The sequence below is a fragment of the Eulemur rufifrons genome, chromosome 8, assembly GCF_041146395.1.
Source record: "Eulemur rufifrons isolate Redbay chromosome 8, OSU_ERuf_1, whole genome shotgun sequence".
Lineage (NCBI taxonomy): Eukaryota > Metazoa > Chordata > Mammalia > Primates > Lemuridae > Eulemur > Eulemur rufifrons.
The window spans coordinates 18,761,583-18,785,613 of NC_090990.1; the positions used below are offsets into that span (position 1 = coordinate 18,761,583).

The following is a 24,031-nucleotide window of genomic DNA, read 5'->3' on the forward strand; positions in this document are numbered from 1 at the left end:
CTAGGGGTCCATGGCAAATGGAAAAACAACTCACAACTTTGTTGCATAAAAGTTGAACCAGATTGGTCTGATATGGTTACACCAGTGTTGCCAGGTCATCTAAGTGTTTTTAGCAGATGCCAAAAATCTTGATTTTTTTAATGTAAAAATTTCTGAATTGCAAGTATTTATAAGTAAATTAAAAAATTTAAAAACACTATATCAACCAAACAAAACATATCTGAGCTACAAGTTACTTGTGTGCCATGTCTTTCCTATAAAAATTCTGTAATTCTGTAAGCCACCAAATCACTGAAAAATAAATAAGATACAGCTAAGGACAAAAGGCTAAGGCACACCAGATGACATTATATTAAGCCCAAGGTAATTAAAACATACATAGTCTGACAACTAATAACATATTTATGATATGTAGTATAAAATATTTGAAATTAAGACAGTGGCTCAAGCCTGTAATCCTAGCACCCTGGGAGGCCGAGGTGGGAGGATTGCTTGAGGTCAGGAGTTCGAGACCAGCTTGAGCAAGAATGAGACCCATCTCTATTAAAAGTAGAGAAAATCAGCTGGGCATGGTGGTGCATGCCTGTAGTCCCAGCTACTTGGTAGGCTGAGACAGGAGGATCCCTTGAGCCTAGGAGTTTGAGGTTGCTGTGAGCTAGACTGACTCTAGCCTGGGCAACAGAGCAAGACTCAGTCTCAGAAAAAATAAATTAATTAAAAATACATATATTCTACATAAAAACTGGCCATAAAGTAAAGATCTGACCTACTTTGTTTTAGTTTAGAACCCCATTCCAGAAAGGGCCCTGCCCCACACCCAGAAGGAAGGAGTGCGTGCTCAGAGTGGCCAAAGAGAGCCTAGACTTGTGGATTCCCCACCACTCAGCCTGCTGGCATTAGATCATATCCTTTTTGTCCAATCATATTTCTACATAGCTGTCCATATACTTGTTGACCCTAAGCATAAAAATGGACAATTTCCCCTGCATCTTTGAGTGTTTATTCTGAAGGTTCCCAGATATACGTTTGTAATTTTTTCTCCTATTAATGAATCTGCCTCATATCAGTAAATTTTCAGGAATCCTTTATGGGAACAATGGCCTTTACTGCCTACACTTTGGCTAAACTTTGGGGGCCTGGGACACTTTGATCCCTACAATATCAATAGACGTTGTTTGGGGTTATGGTGTTTTAGAAGTATTAATATCTAATTAGTTAACACCTTTTAAACAAGATATTCTAAAATGTCTACTATATTTTTTGAAACTTGGAAATGTTACATTGTTTAAAATAACAAATCTTATTAAAATACTTATGTTTGTTTTCTTGGTAGGACTTATGAATTTAAAAGCAGTGATTAAGACTATATTTGAGAGGCCAGGCATGGTGGCTGACATCTGTAATCCTAGCACTCTGGGAGGCGACGGTGGGAGGATTGCTTGAGCTCAGGAGTTTGAGACCAGCATGAGCAAGAGTGAGACCCTGTCTCTACCAAAAACAGAACAAATTAGCTGTGTGTGGTGGTGTGTGCCTGTAGTCCTAGCTACTTGGGAGACTGAGGCAGGATGGCTTGAGCCCAGGAGTTGGAGGCTGCAGTGAGCTATGATCATGCCACTGCACTCTACCCAGGGCAGAGCAAGACACTGTCTCAAAAAAAAAAAAAAAAAAAAATTAAAAAAACCCCAAAACCTCTTTAAACTATTTTATAGAGTTTGGCTTCTTTTCTGTTGATGACACCTCCCTCTTAAGGGGCTGCCCTGGGTGTCCGTCCACCGTCTCCCTGGGGGGTGATTGCTGGTGTGAGTGAACGGATGACTCAGTCTGGGCTCCATTTCGCATTGTATTTGAGCACTCCAACTAGTAGTTGTTCCTTTCTTGGCAAAGTTTAGCCATTTTTAGGTTTGTTTGTTCTGCCAGGGAGAGGGGGTACAGGAAGTGAACGATATTTGCCTCTTAGTTGTTAGGTCTGGAGCTGAGAGAGACACACATGAAGCCTCATGTGTAGCAAAATGCTGTTTATTTTGAGCATCTGGATGCAGATGGGTGGAGGCCAAACAAGGCGTCCACGAGAGAAAAGGGGAGAGGCTTGGGTTTCATAGAGGGTTTTTCTGGGGGAGTAAATAAATTCTTTTCAAACAACCGGGAGGGATAAGGAAAGTAAATTCCCCTCTTGCATTCCATTCCTTTATCTCTAGGGGTCTGGCAAAGGCTATGTGCCTAATATATCCCTAGGAAGGGGAGAGCAGTGGGTTTTATAGGAGATTTGGATGGAAGTTTGGGGAGAGTGAATTCTTTAAGCCTAACATTAGTGTCTGAGGTTGGGTAAGTTTCCGGGAGATTGCATTTGCTGGCTGCAACTACAAAGCTATATCAGGAGCTGGCAAGACAGGCTCAGCTTCTACATAAGGGTGCAGAGACCTGCCTTCTACACCGGGGCCTCTCCTCGGCCTCCCCAACTCACACTCTGCTGGGCGAGGAGGAAAAGCCAGAGGAGGCAGTCGCCTTGGATGACTTGGAACACTGGTAATAGGACAGGAATTTCTGCTCAGGCACTTGGCCACAGACAACTGTCACAGAGGGAATGGCTTGGGAAAAAAAAAATGGCAAAAATGTTTTCTGTCTCTTTAAAACATCCCCCACTCTTTTTGGAGAATTCAAACCTACACCCCAGTCTCGGGCCAGTGGTTGGGAGGGGCGGAGGAATGTCCTTTGTTTTTTGTGCTACAGGAGGTGGCTCAGAGGAACTGTCTGGGCAGAGGCCTGGGTCCGGCCAGGAGGAGGTCTGGGCGGAGGTCAAAGGGCAGAGGTCTGGGCAGAGGTCACAAGATTGTCTTCGCTGGAGGTGGGACGCATCAGAATCCTTAACTGTAGTTGTGCAGCAATTGCCTCAAGCTAAATGGCCTCCTTTTAAAGACTTTGTACTTTTGCTTACGATTACTTGGGAAGCCTGCAGCGTGGACAACCCACAGCTCCTGGAGACGCCCTGGCTGCAGCAAGGTGATCCCTGAGGATGCGGCTGCTCACGTGGCTGATGTTCCTGGCCTGCTGGGGAGTCGCCAGGGCTGAACCAGGTACAGGGACGCCTGCTATGCCTGTGTTTTGTACTATGAACTTGGGATCGGGCTGCTGGAAGCTGCTCACAGGAAGCTGAAGTGCTGCTAAAAATAGCAAGCACAGAGCCAGGGCAGGGGGGCAGGGGGGCCAGAGTGAGTGGGCAGTGGGGGGTGTTGTTTGAGCCTGAAGATTTTAAGTTGGGGTGACAGCTGGCTAGGGCAGGAGCACTGACTTTACTAAGAGGTCTGGCTGCATTAGCAGAGGTAGGAGGTGGCAGGCTGAGGGCCTTCTCTGTACCTTGCATTATTCTAGGATCCAGGGATGTGGCAGAGAAGAAAACAAAGTCCCAGTCCTCATGAAGCCACCTTGACCTGGGGAGAAACAAATGAAAAAACACATAAACCAGTAAAATACATAGCATGGGGGATGGCAAGTGATACGGGGAAGCTTAAAGCAGAGTAGGGAGGTGGAGACGTGGGAAGGGGACTCCCAGGCGCCAGAGAAGAGCTGTTTAGTCCAGTGACATTTGAGTAGAGCCCCGAGGCAGCCAGGGGATTGCCCACATGGACGTTCAGGAGGAGAACGTTCCAGGAAGAGGGGACAGAAAGTTTAGGGACCCAGAAGGGGATGCACAGGTGACACGTGTGGCTGCAGCAGAGTGGGCAGGGGTCAGGAGGGGAGATGAGGTCGGGGTGGCAGGGGTGGGCCTGGCACCGGCCCACAGGTAACCTTGAGGACCATTTTAAGCACTCAGGCTTTTACTCAGCCTCAGATGGAACATCATTAGAGGGTTCTGGGCACAGGTGTAGTGTGGCCTGACTTGTGTTATGTTTAAAAGGACTCTCAGGCTGTCATGTTGGGAAGAGACAGAACTGGGTGAAGGCAGGGTGACCAGCTCGTCCCAGTTTGCCCAAGACTTTCCCCATTTTAGCACTTAAAGTCCAGTGCCCTGGGTGCTCCCTTGGTCCCCGACAAACTGGGCCAGTGGGTCACCCTCGTGAAGCAGACATAGCCAGACCATTGAGGAGGCTCTTGCCATAATCCGGTGAGAGGATGGAAGTGGGGACAGGGTGGTAGGCGTCGGGGGACAGGAAATGGCCTTATTCTGGACAAGATTTGCTGACAGATGGTGGGTGTGAGAAAAGGGAGACTCAAGGGTGACGCCAAGGTTTTCAGTCTCAGTGGCAGGAGGGATGAAGTTTGCCGAGAGGTAGGCGAAGGAGCTCAGTTCTCCTAGGCTGGAGTCTGAAGGGCCGGTGGCCCCTAGGAGCACCTGTAGCCAGTCCACTTTCTAAGACACTACCCGAGAGCGCTTGGCAAAGCGCTGTGCTGGCAGGGCCAGGCATTCTCGGAGGCCAGCAAGGAGGAGCACCGCGCTTGGTGGGCAGGCCAGAGAGAAATACCTGGGTTAAGGTGGAAGGTGTCTCTGGGACAAGCCCTGAGAGGACTGTGTCATTCCCTGTGAGTGGCAGTCCTCTTTCCACCCTGGAGACAGATACCCAAGGTCCCTGCCAGGGGACTCAGGGCACTACCAGTCTGACTGGTGGCTTAAGAATGATTGAAAGAAAATTCTGGGCCAGGCGAGGAAGCTCACGCTTGCAAAACCAGCACTTTGGGAGACAGGATACCTGAGGCCAAGAGTTCAAGACTACACTGGGCAGCATAGTGAGACCCTGTCTCTACAAAAAAATAAAAAAACTAGCCGGGCATGGTGGTGTGTGCCCATAGTCCCAGCTACTCGGGAGGCTGAGGCAGGAGGATCACTTGAGCCCAGGAGTTTGAGGCTGCAGTAAGCTATGATCATGCCACTGCACTCTAGCCTGGGTGATAGAGCAAGACTCTGTCTGTAAAAAAAAAAAAAAAACAAAAAAAAAAAACGAAAAAGAAAGAATCTTCCACCCCTGTCACTTTTTCACTTATAAGTATGTTTTCTTAGAAATCTACATGCCAGTGGACACACTCTCCCCAGCCCAGAGTCTTACTGGTTAATAAAAATTTCTCCTCCCCACAAATGCACAAAAATGTTCATTGCTGTATTATTTATAATAATAAAAAACTGAAACAATAAAAATGGAATAGCTGAATAGGTTATGGTATAACCATCTGGTGGAAAATTTTCAAGCTAATACAGCAAGAGAAATCTTTTTATTTTTTGTAGAGACAGTCTCACTATCTTGCTCAGGGTAGTCTCGAGCTCCCAGACTCAGGTGATCCTCCCAACGTGCTGGGATTACGGGGTGAGCCAGCACACCTGGCTCTAACATTTCTTTACTGAGCACTTAAAATGGGCCAGGCTTGGTGCTTGGGACTTGACTATGCTGTCTTTTTAAATCTCATTTGAAAAAGGAAAGAAAAGATACTCATTTGATTTCTATAGCCCCTGTAAAGTAGGTATTATTATCATTATAACAACTTTGCAGATGAGGACAATTAGACTCAGAGCGAACACAACACCTCCCCAAGATTCCCCAGCTAGGAAATGGCAGGACAAATATGCCCAAGATGCCTCATGCCCCATGCCCTTCCATACGTCCTCTTGGGATGGAGGGGTATTTTTTGTTTTGTTTTTTGAGACAGAATCTCTCTCTGTTGCCCAGGCTAGAGTGCTGTGGTGTCAGCTTAGCTCACAGCAACCTCAAACTCCTGGGCTCAAGTGATCCTCCTGCCTTAGCCTCCCAAGTAGCTGGGACTACAGGCGCTCGCCACCACGCCTGGCTAATTTTTCTATTTTTAGTAGAGACAGGGTCTTGCTTTTGCTGACGCTGGTCTTGAAGTCCTGACCTCAAGCGATCCTCCTGCCTCGGCCTCCCAGGGTGCTAAGATCACAGGTGTGAGCCACTGCACCCAGCCAGGATGGTGGGTTTTATTGGTACTATTTTTATTCTTTTCTCCAAACTTGCTGGGATGTATACATCTATAGTTTTAAAACAAAAGTAAATTAAGAAATAATTCCACAGCACCTGTACATTTGTTTAGACGCCAAGTCTCTTCCTGAAGTACAGGAGGACTTTGAGACAGCTGATCGATCAGATGGCCGCCATCCCGGCTTTGCATAAAACAGCAGGTTTCTACCTTCACCTTCTTTAGCCTAGAGCCCAGGGCGGGGCACCGACCTGCTGGCTCCTTCTCCGCCCACACGTACCCTGCGCAACACTCCACTTGCTGCTCAGCGTCTAATTGCAGAGAAACAGACGAGTTAGTTCTTCCAGGGTGGCTTAGCCTGGCAGGAAAACATTCCCCTACCACCCAGGGCTAAGGGACAGGAAATGGGACCTCCAGCCCACACCGCATGGCCTGAGCCTTGGATTCTTCATGTGTAGAGTGGGAATGGTGACATCTACCTCCGGAGCTGTGTGGGGGGAGGGTAATCCGTGCAGCTGGCACAGGGGCCAGTAAATGCTGGTTTTAGCTCATGAACCCGTCCATTTGGGGGCCCTGGTTCACCGAGGAGTTACAGCTGGAATGCTTTGGGCCTTACTGCTGAGCATCAACAGCAAAGGACTGAAAGGGGGCCAGGGTCACTGTGGTGTGGGTTACAATGACAGACAAAGGTCATGGAATCACAGGCAGTTAGAACTGGGGGGAGCCCTCAGTGAACCTTCATTGAATACTTCCAGCTGACACTTGGGGACACAGAAGCCCAGGGGGCAGTGTAGCCCCAGGAATGAGTGCTCAGGCTGGCGAGTTCACTGTTCACCCCGCGGCCAGGGCCTCTGTAGAGGGAACTCCTTTGCCGTGAGCATTCTCATCCTCATTTTACAGGTGAGGAAACTGAGGCTCAGCTCGGGAAGTCCCTTGCTCAAGTTGCTACCGCCTGTGTAGAGGAGACAGGATTCAAAATAAGATTTCCCTAATTCCAAGTTTCATGCATGTTCTTTCTGAGACAACCACTGCTTCAAGCCCAAAACCTAGGTCCTGCCTCTGGTCCTGCCTTTGGACACCTATGTGACCTTGAGCCTCTATTTCGATATCTGTAAACACAGGGATAATAGCAGAGGAGAGATTAATAAGATAGTTGGCCAGGTAGGGTGGCTCACACCTGCAATCCCAGTGGCTTGGGAGGTTGAGGTGGAAGGATGGCTTGAGGCCAGGAGTTCGAGATCAGCCTGGGCAACATAGCAAGACCCCCATTTCTAAAAAAATAAAACAAAAAATTGAGTGTGGTCATGTGCACCTCTAGTCCCAGCTACTCAGGAGGTTGAGGAGGGACAATCCCTTGAGCCTCAGTGTTGGAGACTGCAGTGAGCTATGATGATGCCACTGCACTCCAGCCTGGGCAACAGAGCAAGACCCAGTCTCAAAAAAAAAATATATATATATAGAGAGAGAGAGAGAGTTAAGTAAGATTGTGCATGTACATTGTAAAGTTCTGTAAAAGTTTAAGGGACTATACGCATAGGATGGTCGCCAATTTCCCATGGTTTGCTTCACTTTACAATGGTGTGATGTGCATTCAGTAGAAACCAAACTTCAAGTACTCAGACAAGCATTCTGTTTTTCACTTTCAGCATAGTAGTCAATAAGTTGCATGAGATATTCAACACTTTATCATAAAGCAGGCTTTGTGTTAGTTGATTTTGCCCAACCGTAGGCTAATGTGAACGTTCTGAGCACGTGTAAGGTAGACTGAGCTAAGCTGTGAAGCTCAGTAGGTTAGGTGTATTCAGTGCATTTTTGACTTAAGATGTTTTCAACTTACGATGGGTTTATTGGGATGTAACCCCATCATAAGCCGAGAAGCACCTGTATATATCTCAAGGTCCCACTGCTAGGTAGTGGCCGAATAAAGTGCACTGTGATCAGTTCCGTTCTGACGTGATATGAACCCCAGGTCTGCCACTCACTGGCTCAGTTTCCTCATCTGTAAAATGCGTACAGTTGCAGGGTGTATTTCATGATGTTGCCGTGGGGCTGTGTGGATAGGGAGAGCGGCACAGTGTCTGCCTTCTGCAGGTGCTAAGTAAATGGCAGGTGGCTTCCTGCCCAAAGCAAACCTTCTGGCCATTTTAAGACCTTCTTAGCTTTTAGGAATGACTTTTGGGAGCTCCCCCTACTCCCATCACGAATCACGTGAAAAGGATCTCATATCATACATTGTTTTAATGACTTTTTAACATTGCTTTTGAAATGAATTATTGATTTTGATGAATTATTTGATTTGGATAGTTTGTGGTTTTCCTGCATTTTTGGAGTCAGTGCATTTTTTTTTTTTCAGCTCTCAGACACTTCCATGGGCCTTGCAAAGCTACTAGGCCTTGGGCCTTGTGTCTGTCGTCCTAGTGTCATGAGGTGACCCCCTTTGGTGAAGGAGGAGGGCTGGGAAACTTTTTGCCTGCCCAGGGACGTGCTGTCCAGGGGGAGACAGGATCTGTCTTCACTTTGCTTCACTTCAAATGTCCCACTCAGCCCTCACCTTACCTGCGGAGGACAGTGGCCACCCCCGCCCTGGTCTCGTCTTCCTCCCGAGGCGAGAGGGGGACTTGCAGGACACCCCAGGAACCAAATGTAGAGTAACTGCTGCTTCCCATTTCCTGTGCCCGTATGGTTTAGCTCGTATTATCTCACTTTAATCCTCACAAAGGCCCCAAGTGGTAGGGGTGCTGTTTTGTAAAGGAAACAGGCACAAAGTAAAGTCACCCTGTTCACACAGCTACCAGGTGAGGGAGCTGGGTACCCACCCAGGTCTGTGCCCTTAACTACTCACTGAACTTGTGACCAGATTTATTTATATTCTCAATAATTAATGAATAATAATAATAAATAATAAATCATATATGAACTTTTTTTTTTTTTGGAGGTAAGGTCTCGCTTTGTTGCCCAGTCTGGAGTGCAGTGGCATCATCATACCTCACTGGAACCTTAAGCTCCTGGGCTTAAGCTATCCTCCTCCCTCAGCCTCCCAAGTAGCTGGGACTACAGGTGTGTGCCACAAAGCCCAGATCATTTTAAAATTTTTTGTAGAGACAGGGTCTTGCTATGTTGCCCAGGCTGGTCCAAACTCCTGGGCTCAAGTGATTCTCTTGCCTAGGCCTCCCAAAGTGCTGGGATTATAGGTGTGAGCCACGGTAGCCGGCTACTTCCATAATTTTCTTTTCTTTTCTTTTTTTTTTTTTTTGAGACAGAGTCTTGCTCCATCACCCTGGGGAGAGTGCAGTGACATCATCATAGCTCACTGTAGCCTCAAACTCCTGGGCTCAAGCGATCCTCCTGCCTCAGCCTCCTGAGTAGCTGGGACTACAGGCATGTGCCGCCGTGCTCGGCTAATTTTTCTATTTTTAGTAGAGACAGGTCTCACTCTTGCTCAGGTTGGTCTCAAACTCCTGAGCTCAAGGGATCCTCCCACCTCGGCCTCCCAGAGAGCTAGGATTACAGGTGTGAGCCACCTCGCCCAGACTGCTTCCATTTTCTTATGGATAATATGTGTATAATAAGAGGCACCTTCTAGGGGTTCCAAGTCAATAGGCTGACAACATTGTATCTTAACTTTGGAGTTAGGGAGGTCTGGGTTTCAGCTTTAGTTTCCTCATCTATGAAATGTGCAGAAGAATCTCCCCCCCTTACACAATGGCTACAAGGATGAAACCAGATAAACAGGCAAAGGGCGGGCATGCAGCTACCATCATTTGAGTGTTTACAATTCTATGAATAATTGTCCCCCCCACAGCCATGCTCATTCGTTGAAGACACATTTGCACATCTTCCAGGTCCCAGGCACTGTTCTGGGTGCTGAGGACACACCGATGAGCAAGACAGGCTTGGCGCTGTCACGAAACTGACATTGTAGACAGGGAGAATGATTGGTGAACAAGCCAACAAGATTGCTTCCTATGCTAGAGTGTTCTGAAGGAAATAAACCGGGGAAGGCAATAGCTAACAACCAGATGGTGGGAGGAGGTGGCACTTGAGATGGGGTGGTCTGGGGAGCCTTCTCGGAGGAGGTGATGTTCTGGCCGAAGCCTGAATGGGGAGGAGGCAGCCACACGATGACGCGGGGAAGACTGGGCAAGGCGTTGGGGCAGTCCTGGAAGAGGCCCCGTGAGGAGCATGGGCTGCGGCTGAGGGTCGCTGACGAGGTCACTGGGATCTGCGGCCCACAATGAGGAAACTGGGAGTTTCTGAAGTGGAGAAATGTTCATTGAAGACTTTGAGGGCGGATGTCAAAGGGCCAACTGCTTGCTGTTTGTGGTTAATTGAGAAAGGGCCTGCTTGGGGCAGGGCAATAGTTTCCGCTGTGGTCTTCAGAGGAGGGGTGGCGACACACGCCAGAGAGAAGGGCAAGGGGCCCCTCGCCGTATCCAGCCTGGCCAGCCTGGCCCCAGGCTTGGAAGCAGGTGTGACCCACTGAGTATCAGCTCAGAGGCTTGGAAGAGCCACCAGCTCTGCCCACTTACCAGCTGGAATGGGGCAGTTAGTTCCTTCACTCGGGCTTAGGGCTTTGCCCATGTAGGAATAATTTCTGATGTATTAGAGATCACAACTTTTTTTTTTTTTTTTTTTGAGACAGAGTCTCGCTCTGTTGCCCAGGCTAGAGTGCCGTGGCATCAGCCTAGCTCACAGCAACCTCAAACTCCTGGGCTCAAACGATCGTCCCACCTCATCCTCCCAAGTAGCTGCGACTACAGGCATGTGCCATGAAGTCCGGCTGATTTTTACTATTTTTAGTAGAGATGGGGTCTCGCTCTTGCGCAGGCTGGTCTCGAACTCTTGAGCTCAAGTGATCCTCCCACCTCAGCCTCCCAGAGTGCCAGGATTAGAGGCATGAGCCACTGTGCCCGACCTAGAGATCACAATTTGTGTGAAAAGGTTAAATCTCCCCCATTATAAACAAAGACTCGGTTTGGGTAAAAAGTAAAAATGTGGGCATACACTGTCAACAAAAAGGCACATTTAAAATAAAAAGGCACTGGGCCTTTATCCTCACATTTCCCTGGGAGAGGATCTGGAGCCAGAGGCCCCCACCATTACCACGTGATCTCAGATCTCTGGACTTAGTTTCCTTAGTAAAATGGGAGTAGTGATCAATATCTTCCAGGGCTGTGGTGAGGAGGACTGAACAGGGCACGTGGGTGGGATGGTGATTTGCTTAATCAGTCATTTACACCTTAGTGCGAACAAGTTCCACGTCCTTTCCTGAGACCAGGTTTAGATCAGGAGATGTGGGCAAAAGCTCTAGAGCATCTGGGAGTGAGGGTCTGGGCCAGCCATTACCTGTGGGCCTGTCCTGGAGCCACACCAAATGGCCTGTGGCTCAGGTGTGGCAATGGCTACCCAACCCTGAAACCAACAGAAGTCCAGTCTCCCAGGCCCAGCTCAGCTTCCTGGGTAAGGGATGTGGGCTGATTGCTCTGAGTGATCTGGGAAATGGAGGAGGAAGTGAAAGCAATAGTGGAGGGTGAGGAAAGCCCAGGATTTAACCTTGTCTTAGCCAGTAACACGGGGTTTAGGGCAAAGGCCAAACCTGTTTAACCCTCCTTCAATCAGCAGTCACTGAAACTGCCTGTGCCAGGCCCTCCGCCATGTGCATGGACAGATCACTCCATCTCACCTGTTTCTTTGGATTCCTTCCTCTGTATGCCAAGAGGTTCTGGCATTTCAGCCTCCTTTGGTTTGGAGCTGAGTCCAGGTTTGGGTCAACAGCTTCAGCAAACAGGACCCCTCCCAGCTGCCTGAGCTGCCACCCTAAATCCAGAATCCCCAGCAGGCTCCCCGACAGGAGAAACTCAGCCCAGTCTGAAACGATGTCCCTTTTTTCCTGGTCTAGTACTCTTAGACTCGTTTCTACACATTTCGCCAGGTTTTTGCTGGTATTAATTAGCAAGATCTTCTGGCTCACTTTGCATGTAAGCCTCCTCCTTCCGGGTCAGGTTTTTCAACGTAACCGTTTCCCTGGAGCGTGACAGGATTTGGCGCTACTTATGGGCTCAGACAAGTGCCGTAGCTTGCCAAGGTCACACAGATCACACGTGGCTCCACAGCTCCAGCACTTAGCCCTTACCCTCTCCTGTCTTTGCTTTAAAACAAGCAAACAACCCCCTCTCCACCCCACTTCCAACGCCTTGAGAGTCACGCAGCCCGATCCCTCATGCTGCTGTGGCAGCGGATCTGGGGTCGCAGGTGGACGGGGCCAAAGGTCCCAGGGCAGAGATGGAGCTAAGCCTGTTCTCTGCTCTGCTCATTGCCCCCCTGGGCAGAGCCAGACCTGGGGGCTCTTCTTCTCTGAATCCTGGGTGCCCAGGGGAGGCGTCTTTTTCCTGTGTGACACGCCCTCCCCCAGCCCAGGGTTCCCCAGGCTGCCGCCCCATCCAGGCTCAGGAGGGACGGCATTGACGGAGGGTCTCTTTTCCCCGGCAGGGAAGTTCTGGCACATCTCTGACCTGCACCTGGACCCCGACTACAGTGTATCCAAAGACCCCCTCCAGGTGTGCCCGTCAGCGGGTTCCCAGCCAGTGCCCAGCGCAGGCCCCTGGGGCGACTACCTCTGCGATGCTCCCTGGATCCTCATCAACTCCTCCATCTACGCCATGAAGGAGATCGAGCCGCAGCCGGACTTCATCCTCTGGACCGGGTGAGCAGTCATGGCAGCAGCTGCCCTGTGCCGGGCACCTGCTGTGTGCCACATGCCAGCCTGGCACCTTACTCACCTTAATCCTCCGATCAGCCCGTTAGAGATGAGGAACCTGAAGCGTAAAGGAGTTACGTACCTTGCCCAGGGGTCCCTGCAACTGGCCAATTCCAAAGTCTGTGTCCTCAACCTCCGTGTCTCCCTTGGCAGAACACAGCTCTCACTGAGGCTGGTGACATGGTTGTGGCATGTCTGGGTACCTGGGGAACTCCTGGGTTTTAAGCTGGGGATGGACACTGGAGCCACCGCCACTGGGGTTTAGGGACTCTAAGCCGGAGAGATCCAAATGCAGGAAGGGAAGAAGGTACCAGGGCTGAAAGGGGTCCAGAATTGGGGCCAAGTGTCCTGGTCAGCTGCTGGCCTCCCCTGGGGTGCCCAGTGGCCCTGGAGCGTTCTCGCTGGTCAGAGCACGGCTCTGCACAGGACAGCTGGAGGGACGATGCCACTCAGCCACAGAGGCCAGTTTCTGCTTCTCCTCTAAGGGTGCTGCTCTAAGTCTGTCAACTTTCCTGGGCCCTTGCCTTCCTTATCACTCAAGGTCCCCTGGTCCCTCGCACTCCCTCACTTGGTAGGTGGGCCTGTTGGGTGCTCAGCCCTGGGGTGGACATTGGGGAACTGAGACGATGGAGACCCAGACTTGCCTTCAAGGAGCTCACGGTCTTGTGGGTGATGCAGACAAGCCCGTTGACCAGTACCTCCCAGCAAGGAAGGACGGTCACTGGGGGTTGACCTGACCCCATCTGGCAGGACTGGGGAGGATTTACTGCAGGGGAGCTGGTGAGCAAGGCTGGGAGGGGCTCTGAGTCCATGCTCCCTCTGCCAGCCTCAACGGACGCTTTTATAAGGCAGAATAAAACCCACGAGGCTCCCAGCTGTCCCCCTCTGTGTGACATGGGAGTGACCAGGAATGACCCTCAGATGATCTCGTGGTTGGCAGGGGGAGAGGCAAGGCTGGACACTTAAGAAATGTGACATTGTCTCAGGAGGGTCCTACACAGCCCTGGCTTCCTTGGGCTCAGGAATCAATCTAAGGAAAGAGTGAACTTTGGTCCATGACCTTGGACGCCTGCTCCCTCACGGGGTCTTGCTGTGGGAGCCTCTGATTTCTCTGAGGAGGGGGGAAATGTGTATCATTCTGAAAGACGTGATCTCCCTGGGAAAGGCTTTGGGAAATTCATCATCCTTTAACAGATGTATAATTTTTCTGGAAGATCTCTGGGACCTTGCAGAGGTGTTTGGCATTGGACCAGATGATCTCTAGGACCCTTTATAATTCCTCAATTATAAAAAAGTTTGACTTCTCCAAGAGAGCTGCACACCCTTGGAAAATAACCAGTAGAAATTGGATGTTTTCTATCGGACAGAATTAGATCCTCCAAACTAGGAAAAAAATGGAATTTTGTTCCTATGTCTTTGGGTTCCTAGCCTGTCCCCAAGAAGTTTTCAGGGCTAAACACCTCCTTTTGCTGCCCTGGTGAGTATCAGAGATGCAGTAGGATGTGATGGGTGTCAGCATAGACCCTGGGGCCACGCTGATGGGGTTCAAATCTTGGCCCCACCACTTTCTGGCTGTCTGCACAATTCTTAACCCTCTGTGCTTTGGTTTTTTTAATCTGGTAAATAGGCCTAACAGCAGAACCTACGATGTAGGGTGATAATGAGGAACCGATTAGTGGATATGACTAACGGCACACCACAAGCCGGTGTGAGCTTAGCAGTATTGGTCCCGATAAGCTAATTAACTCCTAGTGAGAGCTGAGGACATGGCCGGCAGGTTCCTCTCTCAATCTGGTCTAGCAAAGGCCTCCGGATTTAAGTCATTTGAACTTCTACCCATCCCCAAACACCACCTGCCACCATTCTCCTCCCCATGCTGAGCATTTCCAAGGTGGATCCAAGAATTTAGATCCGTTGAATGGGGGACAAAATGTCCTGGGGCAGGTCCTGGATCTGCCCTAGAAAAGATCTGAACCTACACTCTGAAGCCAGCTCCCAACTCAATTCCTTAGAACTCTTGGGGAAGGGTGCAGCATTCAGAGATGACTTCGCTATCCGGAGCTCCCTGGGGGCTTGCAGATGGGACTGGAACCCAGAGCTTCCCTCTTTAAATAATATTAACCACAATCCAGCAACCTATATGTCATTTTATACATATAATTTCCTCCCTTGATTGAAGTCTCACAAATACTCTATGAGTAGGTACCTTATTATGCCCAATTTACAGATGAGCTAATAGAGGCTCAGAGAGGTTAAACAACCAGCCCAGGGTCCCACAGCAGGTAAATGGCAGAGCCAGGATTTGAACTCTGCCCTCACTCCACTCCAGCCTGGCCATTCCCTGCTAAGTGGACATTTGAGGCCCAGGCCACAGGCTTTGCCTCACATCAGAGCTTCCCTTCCTTTTCTTGTGTCCCTTCCTGAGTTCTCCGTCCTAACTGGCTCGGCCATGTTTTGCAGCGATGACACGCCTCATGTGCCCAATGAGAGGCTGGGAGAGGCAGCTGTACTGGAAATTGTGGGACGCCTGACCAAGCTCATCAGAGAGGTCTTTCCAGGTAAGACTCTGTCATCGTCCCCCCTGCCCACCACGTTCCCTGAACCCCAGGCGGTGCCTGGCACAGGGGGACAACAGCAGCGGCAAGTGTAAAGACCTCCATCCATTGGTGACAATGGCTGTCGGCCAGGTCCTGCGTCAGGTGCTTCGCAGTGATCATTTCTTACCTTCCCAACAACGCTGCCAGCCTGCGGGCCTGTGGCCCACGCAGAACCCCATTACGGGGAGTGCCTGCCGTTTCACTGCCTGCTGCCCCTACCCGTCTAACAGCAGACTCACAAACCCGTGTCAGGGTGTTTGTAGTTACACACAGGTGTCACCCCTGGGGAGGTCTCTCACAGCTGGCATCCTCCACCCTCAAACCATCCCGGCTGCCAGGGGCTCTGGGACATGCTGATTTGCAGCAAGGTGCTGTTTCTTGTTGCCTCCCAGGCCTTCAGAGCCTGGCAGAGCGGGCGGGGACTGGGAGCGAGTGAGGCAGCAGCTCTAAGGGACACTATAGGGGGAACAGGGTCTAATCATCCTTGAACATGTTTCAAACACCAAGTCCTGGGGGCTGAGTCGTGCTGGCGGGCTACCCGTGAAAGCAGCCCACTCGCCAGCCCCATTCCTCCTGCGGGTTCTGGTCCAGCTTCCTCAGGACCCAGATATGGAATGATGACAGTAAAAATAAAAACAGCAGCAGAATAACTACATGTGTCAAGTGCTAAGTGTCGGGCGCCTTGTCTCATTCACTGCCATGATAATCCTGGACAGAGGTGCTAGTGCCATCTCCACTTTACTGATGAGCAAGGTGAGCGCTGGGGGTCAAGGAAACTGGTCAAGGTCATGTGGCAAGGGTGGGGACCCACATCCCGGTTTGAGCACTGCGATTACCCCCCACTCCCACAGACTCCTTCCTTCAGTGTGAATCAATGCGTGCAAAGGGATGTCTGGAGGCTTCTAGTTTGTCTAACCCAACCCAACCCAACCCAACCCCGACTGCTGGGGCCCTTCGTCTTCCAGCAGAGGTCACTACTTGGGGTCAAACCATGACATCCCCCCACCCCAGCAATAGTACTGTTACTCACGATGTATAGCTAAGGAGCCATGGCTCAGCGCTAGTCAGTTCCTAGGAGGGAAGTCAAACGTGATTCCACCAGGAGTACACTTTCCTTTGCTCCATATGGGGCTTCTGGAATAAAAGTGAAATAATGGATAAGAAAATGTAAATGATAAGATTTTGCAGTTTATACCACACTTGCACATTTGTTGAGTTTTCTCATATCCCGGGTGCCATTGACTTAAAGATGCATGGTTATTTTATGTATTGCTAAGAAAAAAACGCTGCTGGTTCCAGTCTGACACAGCGCTCTCTCCCGGCCACAGCCGCAAGACACACCTCACTTTTAGAGATGGTAAAATGAGAATAAATTGGAAGAGATGAAAAGAAGCATTGTCTTATTTGAGAATTATACAACACAGGCCAAGCAGAACACTCTTATTCTATGGATAATTAGGCTGAAGTACAGAGGGGCCAAGTAACTGGTTCGAGAGGAGGAAGGAACAGAGATTTGGGATTCCGGGGCACGTGCTCTTCCTGCCACGTTCCGCACGTGTCGCCCCCAGAGTCGCTGTGAACACCAGTCCCTGCCTGCCCGGCGCCGCCGAGCCGTGGAGAGCGCATGCGCACAAGGCAAACAAATCCAGGGCCCAGCTCCTGCTCCGCCACGTTCTAGCCGGGTAATCTCAGCCAGACTTTCTCCCAGTGAAAAAAGGAAAACAATGGTCCCTGCCCAAAGAGTTGTCATGGGGATTAAATAAGGTAATGCGTTCACACATTTAGTCAATCAACAAGTATGTGTTGAGCATCTGTTACGGGTGAGACACCATTCTAGGGGTAGGGGACATGGCAGTGGGCAGGATACCAGGTCACACCCTTGTGGGGCTCGTGCTGGTGAGGACCCCGGCGCACAGGCGGTACAACAATGGGAGCGATTCCCTCCCCTTTACATCTGCCCTTGGGATTCCAGGGTTTGTGTTTTTTCTTAAATGGATTCTCATTGGCTGCTGGCACTTTAGAGAGGTGAGGGCTTTTTAAGGTGGTTACAGTGATGCATTTGACAACCTCCTACTTTGGCAGAGCTGTCAGCATTTCTAGATCTTGCAGGCTACACAGGGCAAAGGGTTTGCGAGAGAACTGGAGGCTCCAGCCTTCCTCACTGGTTCAAGGTCACTCCCTGGGATGGGCCAAGCTCATAAAAGGGCAAGGCCCTGCTCTGAGCATGAGAGGAGTTTTTGTTCATTGTCACATTATTAATGGAGCACCCACTGAGTGCCAGACACAGAGCACAAAATAAAAGCAGGAGTGAGGCTGTTCACGTGGAGGCTCCCCCACGCCTCCTGGTCTCAGTCACAGGCCACTTCCCTAGGGAGGCCTCCCCACCCCCACTCCTGCCCTCTGTTGCCACACCCACAGCAGCGGCCCTTCCCTTTTCATGGGAGCCCTCACACCTCTAATTACTCAATACCTGTCAAGGCCTCTGGGACTGGGAGCCTGGGTCCCCTGCTCTGTGCTTCAGCACATAGTAGGTGCTTAACACCGTATCTGCTGACTGCATGAACCCGTGAAACTCCTAAGGCTTCCCGGTGTGAGCTAGACCCCTTCCCTAACAGTAAGATGGATCTGGAATTGACAAGAACTGGGAAAACTAAATGACCAAGTGGCTGACAATGACCTGAATTATTTCGACCGTCCCGTTTCCTCCTCATCCGCTGCCTCCTTCCTGGCCAGGAGATGTTCTGCTGGGAATGGGGTTAGGGACTCGGGTCAGACAACTCTCTGTTCTTCCTTCCCAGGTCTGAGCAGAGCTCAGCCAGATTCTATCAGCTGCGGTTTTCTGATTATCTTTGTATTTTTCTCATCTGCGCGATCGCTATCGCTCTTCCTCATTAGGTCTGACGGCCGGCGGCCAACCGAAAAGGACTAATTACACCAAGTGCTTTTGCTGATATATTGTGTATTTCTCCTTTGCCTCCCAGATACTAAAGTCTATGCTGCTTTGGGAAATCATGACTTTCACCCCAAAAACCAGCTCCCAGCAGGGAGGAACAACATCTACAACCAGGTAGCAGAGCTGTGGAAACCCTGGCTTAGTGACGAATCCATCGCTGTCTTCAAAGAAGGTACTCACACCATTTGCTACTATAAGGAGCGTCTGCTGCACGCCAGGGTCTGATCTAATTTTGTCATCACAGCAACTCCTTGAAATAGGTACTGATTTTATCCCCATTTTACAGAGAAGGAGACTGAGGCTTGAAGATACCAAGTCACTTGGCCAAAGTCACATAGCTTAGAAAAGGCAGGCTTGGGTGCAGAATCCAGGACTGACTCCAAAGCCAGTGCTCCAAACCCCACAGTGCTCGATGATCATAAGTCAGTACTTACTGAGCATCCACTGTGCCAAGCAGTGTACTAGACTCTTCACAACCCTGGGAAAGACAAGTGACTTCCACTTCAAGCAGGGTTTGAACCTTGCCACTGCTGACACAGTGGGCCAGGTAGTCCTTTGTTGTGGAGGACTGTCGTGTACACTGCAGAGTGTATAGCGGCATCCCTGGCCTCTACCCACTAGATGCCAGCAACACCCACAGCTGTGACAACCAAAAATGTCTTAGACATTGCCAAATGTTCCCTGGGGGGCACAATTACCTGGTTGAGAGCCACTAGTTCAGAGACACAGCCAGCCCAAGGGAAACTGACCCTACTCTGTTCCCTTTCCTTGGTCTCCTGCTGCTGTGACTCTCTGCTGGTCAAACGCAACCAGAGGCCTGTGGATTTAGTCCACATAGATCAGCTCCTGGGGCAGAGAGCTCAGTGGGGAAGGGCTGACAGTGGATTTGGATGGGCAAGCACACACTGTTGTTATTCCCATTATACAGATGCGGAAACTGAGGTATAGAGAGATAGAGTAAATTTCCCAAGTTGGGCAGCTAATGAATGATAGAGCCAGGACTTAAATTCAGGAAGACGGGCTCCCGAGCCTTTGGTCTCACTGATAGGCGCCTCCTATGGTAAAGATGGGGAGGGAAAGACAAGGTGGGAGAGTGGGGGGGAAGGGGACAGGGGTGTGTCTGGCCAGAGGCAGGGACCTCTTCCATTTTCCCTGGCTGTGACGTCCTAGGTGCCTTCTATTCTGAGAAGTTGCCGGGTCCCAGCAAGGCTGGGCGCATCGTGGTCCTCAACACCAACCTGTACTACATCAACAACGAGCAGACGGCAGGCATGGCTGACCCCAGCCAGCAGTTCCGGTGGCTAGCAGATGTGCTGACCAACGCATCCCGAGCTGGGGAACGCGTAAGGGCTCCTGCTTCTTTCTCCTCCCTCTCTGGGGTTACTTCCTGAACAAGCCTCCCCCTCGGGACAAACTCACCCACGCACTCTGAGATGCCCCTGTCACGTCCTTCATCAGCCTGGCACCTGGAGGGGTTTTTCCCATCCCGCAACAGCCCGTGAGCTGGGATCCAGGAGCCCATCGCAGAGGAGGACCCTGAGGCTCACAAGGAGTGATCACACGATAAGCGACAGAGCCGAGACTAGAACACTGGTCTCCGGACTCCAAGTCCAGTGCTCTTTCCACTGCTACCACATGCACAGCTGCAGCCCCCACTGTATGCCCTGCCCTGGGGTGTGTCCATCTAGTCTGCTGGGCCAGGAAATCCGCACAGACTGCCCTGAGTCCCTGCACTGACCAGCACGTCCCAGGAGGATCTTGTGGCTGGTGCTGGTGGGACTCATTGTGCCGGCATCGGGCACGTTGCTCAGCGCTTAATGGGGATTATCTCGTTTAGCTCTCCAAACGCCAGCAGTTAGGTGCTGTTCCAGAGGAGAAAACTGAAGCTCAGAGAGGTGACACACAGCTGGTGTCTAAGCTGCAGTGTGACCCCAAAGCTCATGCTCTCAACCTTGTCCCTGTTCTGCCTCCTGCAATGGTAGCCAAGTGTCCAGGTGTTGTTAGCTGAGTGACTTGAACCCAAGACATGCACGCACATTACCATGTAGCGTACACTACACAGCCATACAAGGATGGTTTTGTTAGTGCGCAAGCTCTCCAAGAGGAGAGGACTAGTCTTGGAAGCATCAGGAAGGCTTCACGGAGGAGGTGCTCTTTGAGCTAGGATTTGAAATATGGGTAGGTTTCACAGAAGTGAAAGTGAGCATGGCACCCCAGGTGGCGTCCTTCATGGCCCGGCACGGGCGAAGGCACAGAGGTGGAAGGTGTGTGGCCCGTTCAGTGAATCTGCCTGGGAGGCGGAATGGGGGAGAACTTCAGGGAGGAGATACACGTGCACCTGTCTCCCTGCCCTTGGGGAGCTGGGTAGGTTCTGAGAGGTAGCAAGGAGGGGCCGGAGAGGGCATCTCTGAGCCCCTCCTGGGCGCCCCTTGGTCGTAGGTGTACATTACCGGCCACATACCCCCGGGGTTCTTTGAGAAGAAGCGGGACAAGGCGTGGTTCCGGGAGGGCTTCAACGAGCAGTACCTGGAGGTCATCCAGAAGCACCATGGTGTCATCGCAGGGCAGTTCTTCGGGCACCATCACACCGACAGCTTTCGGATGTTCTATGATGATGCAGGTACTCGACCTGGAGGGCGGCTGCCAGCCTGCCTCCCTCCTGCCACCGGCCGCTCAGTCCCGCTGTCTTCCTGACAGGTGCTCCCATAAGCGTCATGTTCCTCACACCTGGGGTCACCCCTTGGAAAACCACATTACCTGGAGTGGTCAACGGGGCCAACAATCCAAGCATCCGGGTGTTCGAATACGACCGAGCCACACTGAGCCTGCAGGTCAGGGGTGCTGGGTGTGCTGGGGCCAGAGGGGGAGGAGGGTGGGAGGGACCTAAACGCATCACTGCCTTCCCTGACTCTCCGTTAATCCACCCACCGCTGGCCACCCAGCCCTAGGCAGGTCAAGTCACCTCCACCCTTCTCGAAGCTCAGGTTCAGAACCCTGGGGCCACCTGCCACCAAGTCAGGTCAATTTTTCTTACTCAAATCTCCTTTCACCCTGTGTCACTGCCACAGCCTCCTTCCTGGTCTCCCTGCCCTCCTGCCCTGCCCTGCTGTGGCCCATCTGTGCACACTACACAAGGGATTCATCTTTCTAAAGCACTGCTTTCATATTCTCTCTCTCCTGCTCAAAAACCTTCAGTGGCTCCCCAGTGCCCTCCAGATAAAGTTGTGTCTCTGTGGCCTGGATTCGAGGCTTCCCACAGTCTGACCTCAAGCCCATCACCTGCCTCTTCCTACATACTGATGAGACTTCAACCCCTAATCAAGCAATCCCGCACCTCCTAGAATGTGCTTGTGATTGTTGAAATGACAAAGAAATATTCCTTCATTTATTCAACAAAATGCATTAAGCATCTGCCATGTGCCAGGGCCTGTTCTAAGCTCAGGAGATACGTAAGTGAACAAAACAAAGTCACCACTCTCCTGGACCTGACATTCTTACAGGAGAGAGACAATAAACAAACATGTAAAATTAAGTATGGTACACAGAGCAGGGCTAAGGAGAAAAACAAAACAATGTGAAGAGACAGGGTGGTGACAGTTATGGGGGCTGTGCTGTGGGAGACAGGTGGGGCAGGGAAAGTGTCAGAGATACGGTGGCATTTGAGTTCTGAGTAAACTGAGCGAGCGAGGCGGAGGGAAGAGCAAGTCGATGGCCCGATGTGGGGGTGTGCTCGGAGAGTTAGGGGAGGAACAAGGAGGCCAGGCAGCCACAGTGTCATTCACGGGCAGATGGGAGGGACGATGTCAGATCACGTAGGCCATGATGCCTACTCTGGATGTGGAGGGTTTGGGCAGAAGGATGATCTTCTGACTTACAATTTTCCAAAATCACCATGCCTGCTGTGCAGAGAACCAGCCGTAGGAGCAAGTGCAGATGGAGGGGGCAGTTAGGAGGCAGCTACAGAATGCACAGAGACGATGGTGGCTTGGCCAGGGTGCCAGCAGTGGGCTGGTGAGAAGTGTCAGGTCCTGGCCGTATTCTGAAGGCAGAGCAGCCAGATGTGCCGGTAGGTGGATGTGGGGTGTGAGAGGAAGAGAAGAGTCCATGAGGATTCCAGGGACTTTGGCCTGAGCAAGGGAGAGGACAAGGCTGCCACTTACTGAGATGGGATGACTGCGGGGCCACCAGGCTTCGGAGGGACCATCAGAGGTCTGGTTTGGACCGGTTAGCTTTGGGATGGTTAAATGTCATCAAGAGGAAGTGGCGAGGGAGGGGGGCAAGTTGGAGCTCCAGGAAGAGGTGGGTTTAGAGATTTAAACTGGGAGTGGACAGAGGACATTTAAAGCCAGGGATGGGATGAGACAACCTAGGTCCTTGACTTCAGGGAATAAACGTAGAAGAAGAAGAGGTCTGAGGATTTTCAAGGGTGTGGCCTGTTGTCCACGTGGACACTCAGAGGGTCTTAGCAAGAGGACTTGCAGGCTGAGGAACCCCCACTGCACCCCATAACATGCCCCAGACGGGGTCAGACCTGGCTCCACCACTCGTAAGGTTTTTGAGCTTTTTAACCCCTCTGTGCCTCAGTTGCTTAATGTGTAAAAGGAAGGGTTTGGGGGAGGAGCAAATGAAATGATGTAAGGAGCCTGGCACGCAGTTGTGGTCCACACGCGGCAGCTCCTCTTACCCCCATCTCTAGTGACCTGAAGTAGGTCCACAAATTGAACTGGAAAGTGTCAGATTGCTAAATCCTTCAGATTCTAGTCCTGAAGATGCAACGGGGCCCTAGGGGTCCACAGTCTATAACTCTCTCAGCCAGGCACTCTGCTCATGGTCAGTCCCACACTCTTTAAGTTGCTTTTCATCCATTCGTTCTGCAAATACTGAGCATCTTCTATGTGCCCAGAAGCTTGGTGGGACAGAAATGCATAGGCCTGAGGCACATAACCTGGGTTGCAATCCTGCCTCTGCCACTGAACACCCGTATGACCCTGGCCAAGTGAATTAACCTCTTAAGGCCTCAGTTTCCTTATCTGTGAAATGGGGGTAATAAGAGCGGTTGCCTTATCAGATTCAGTCAGAGGATGTCTGCAAGCAGACCTGTAGGTAGTTAAATGCTCAGTAGCGGTCACTGTCATTGCTATAAAGAATTCGGGGGAAATGCAAGGTGCAGGACTGGGGGTGGAACCGAACAGCACCTCATGGCTGGCCGCCCCGCGCCCCCTCTCCAGGACATGGTGACCTACTTCCTGAACCTGAGCCTGGCGAATGCACAGGGGACGCCGCGCTGGGAGCTGGAGTACCGGCTGACCAAGGCCTACGGGGTGCCAGACGCAGGCGCCCAGTCCCTGCACACAGCTCTGGACCGCATTGCCAGCGACCAGGGCGCACTGCAGCGTTACTACGTCTACAACTCAGTCAGCTACGATGACAGCGCCTGTGACGAGGCCTGCCGCACTGAGCACGTGTGCGCCATGCGCCACGTGGCCTTCAGCACCTACGCCACCTGCCTGCGCGCCTCGGGCTCTGCGCCCCGACCCCGGCTCGCGCTCCTGCTGCTGCTGACGGCGGGGCTGGGCCTGTGCCCGCTGCTGGCGCCCTGACCTTGGGCGCCCAGCCAGCCACCCACTTGCTGGGCTTATCTTCCTCCTGGTAAAATGGGCAGCGTCACCCCCGAGAGAGCTGGGGTTTTCCACCGTTTCTCCGTTTGCGGAGAGGGTACTGGATGGGACGGGCAGATCCGGAAACGAAGCCCCCCCAAAAAGCACATTTCCTTCATGTTTCATGTTTTACCCCCAAAACAAGGCTCAT

The 24,031-nt window shown here is 51.3% G+C and overlaps 1 protein-coding gene across 1 annotated transcript; it reads left to right on the forward strand.

The window, feature by feature from the left end:
- The first annotated feature begins 2,753 nt into the window (after nucleotides 1–2,753).
- On the forward strand, nucleotides 2,754–24,031 carry SMPDL3B (sphingomyelin phosphodiesterase acid like 3B). Its single transcript, XM_069477542.1, has 8 exons — nucleotides 2,754–3,071; nucleotides 12,406–12,619; nucleotides 15,134–15,231; nucleotides 18,252–18,395; nucleotides 19,394–19,566; nucleotides 20,663–20,843; nucleotides 20,921–21,054; nucleotides 23,452–24,031. Exons 1-8 carry the CDS (start codon nucleotides 3,011–3,013, stop codon nucleotides 23,821–23,823), a joined length of 1,377 nt encoding a protein of 458 aa, XP_069333643.1. The 5' UTR covers nucleotides 2,754–3,010; the 3' UTR covers nucleotides 23,824–24,031.

Excerpts from the sequence above, each read along its gene's own strand:
- SMPDL3B (XM_069477542.1), top strand. The coding sequence starts at position 3,011 with ATGCGGCTGCTCACGTGGCTGATGTTCCTGGCCTGCTGGGGAGTCGCC. Across the intron at positions 12,620-15,133 it reads GACTTCATCCTCTGGACCGG|CGATGACACGCCTCATGTGC; the intron begins GTGAGCAGTCAT and ends CATGTTTTGCAG. Across the intron at positions 18,396-19,393 it reads CATCGCTGTCTTCAAAGAAG|GTGCCTTCTATTCTGAGAAG; the intron begins GTACTCACACCA and ends GTGACGTCCTAG.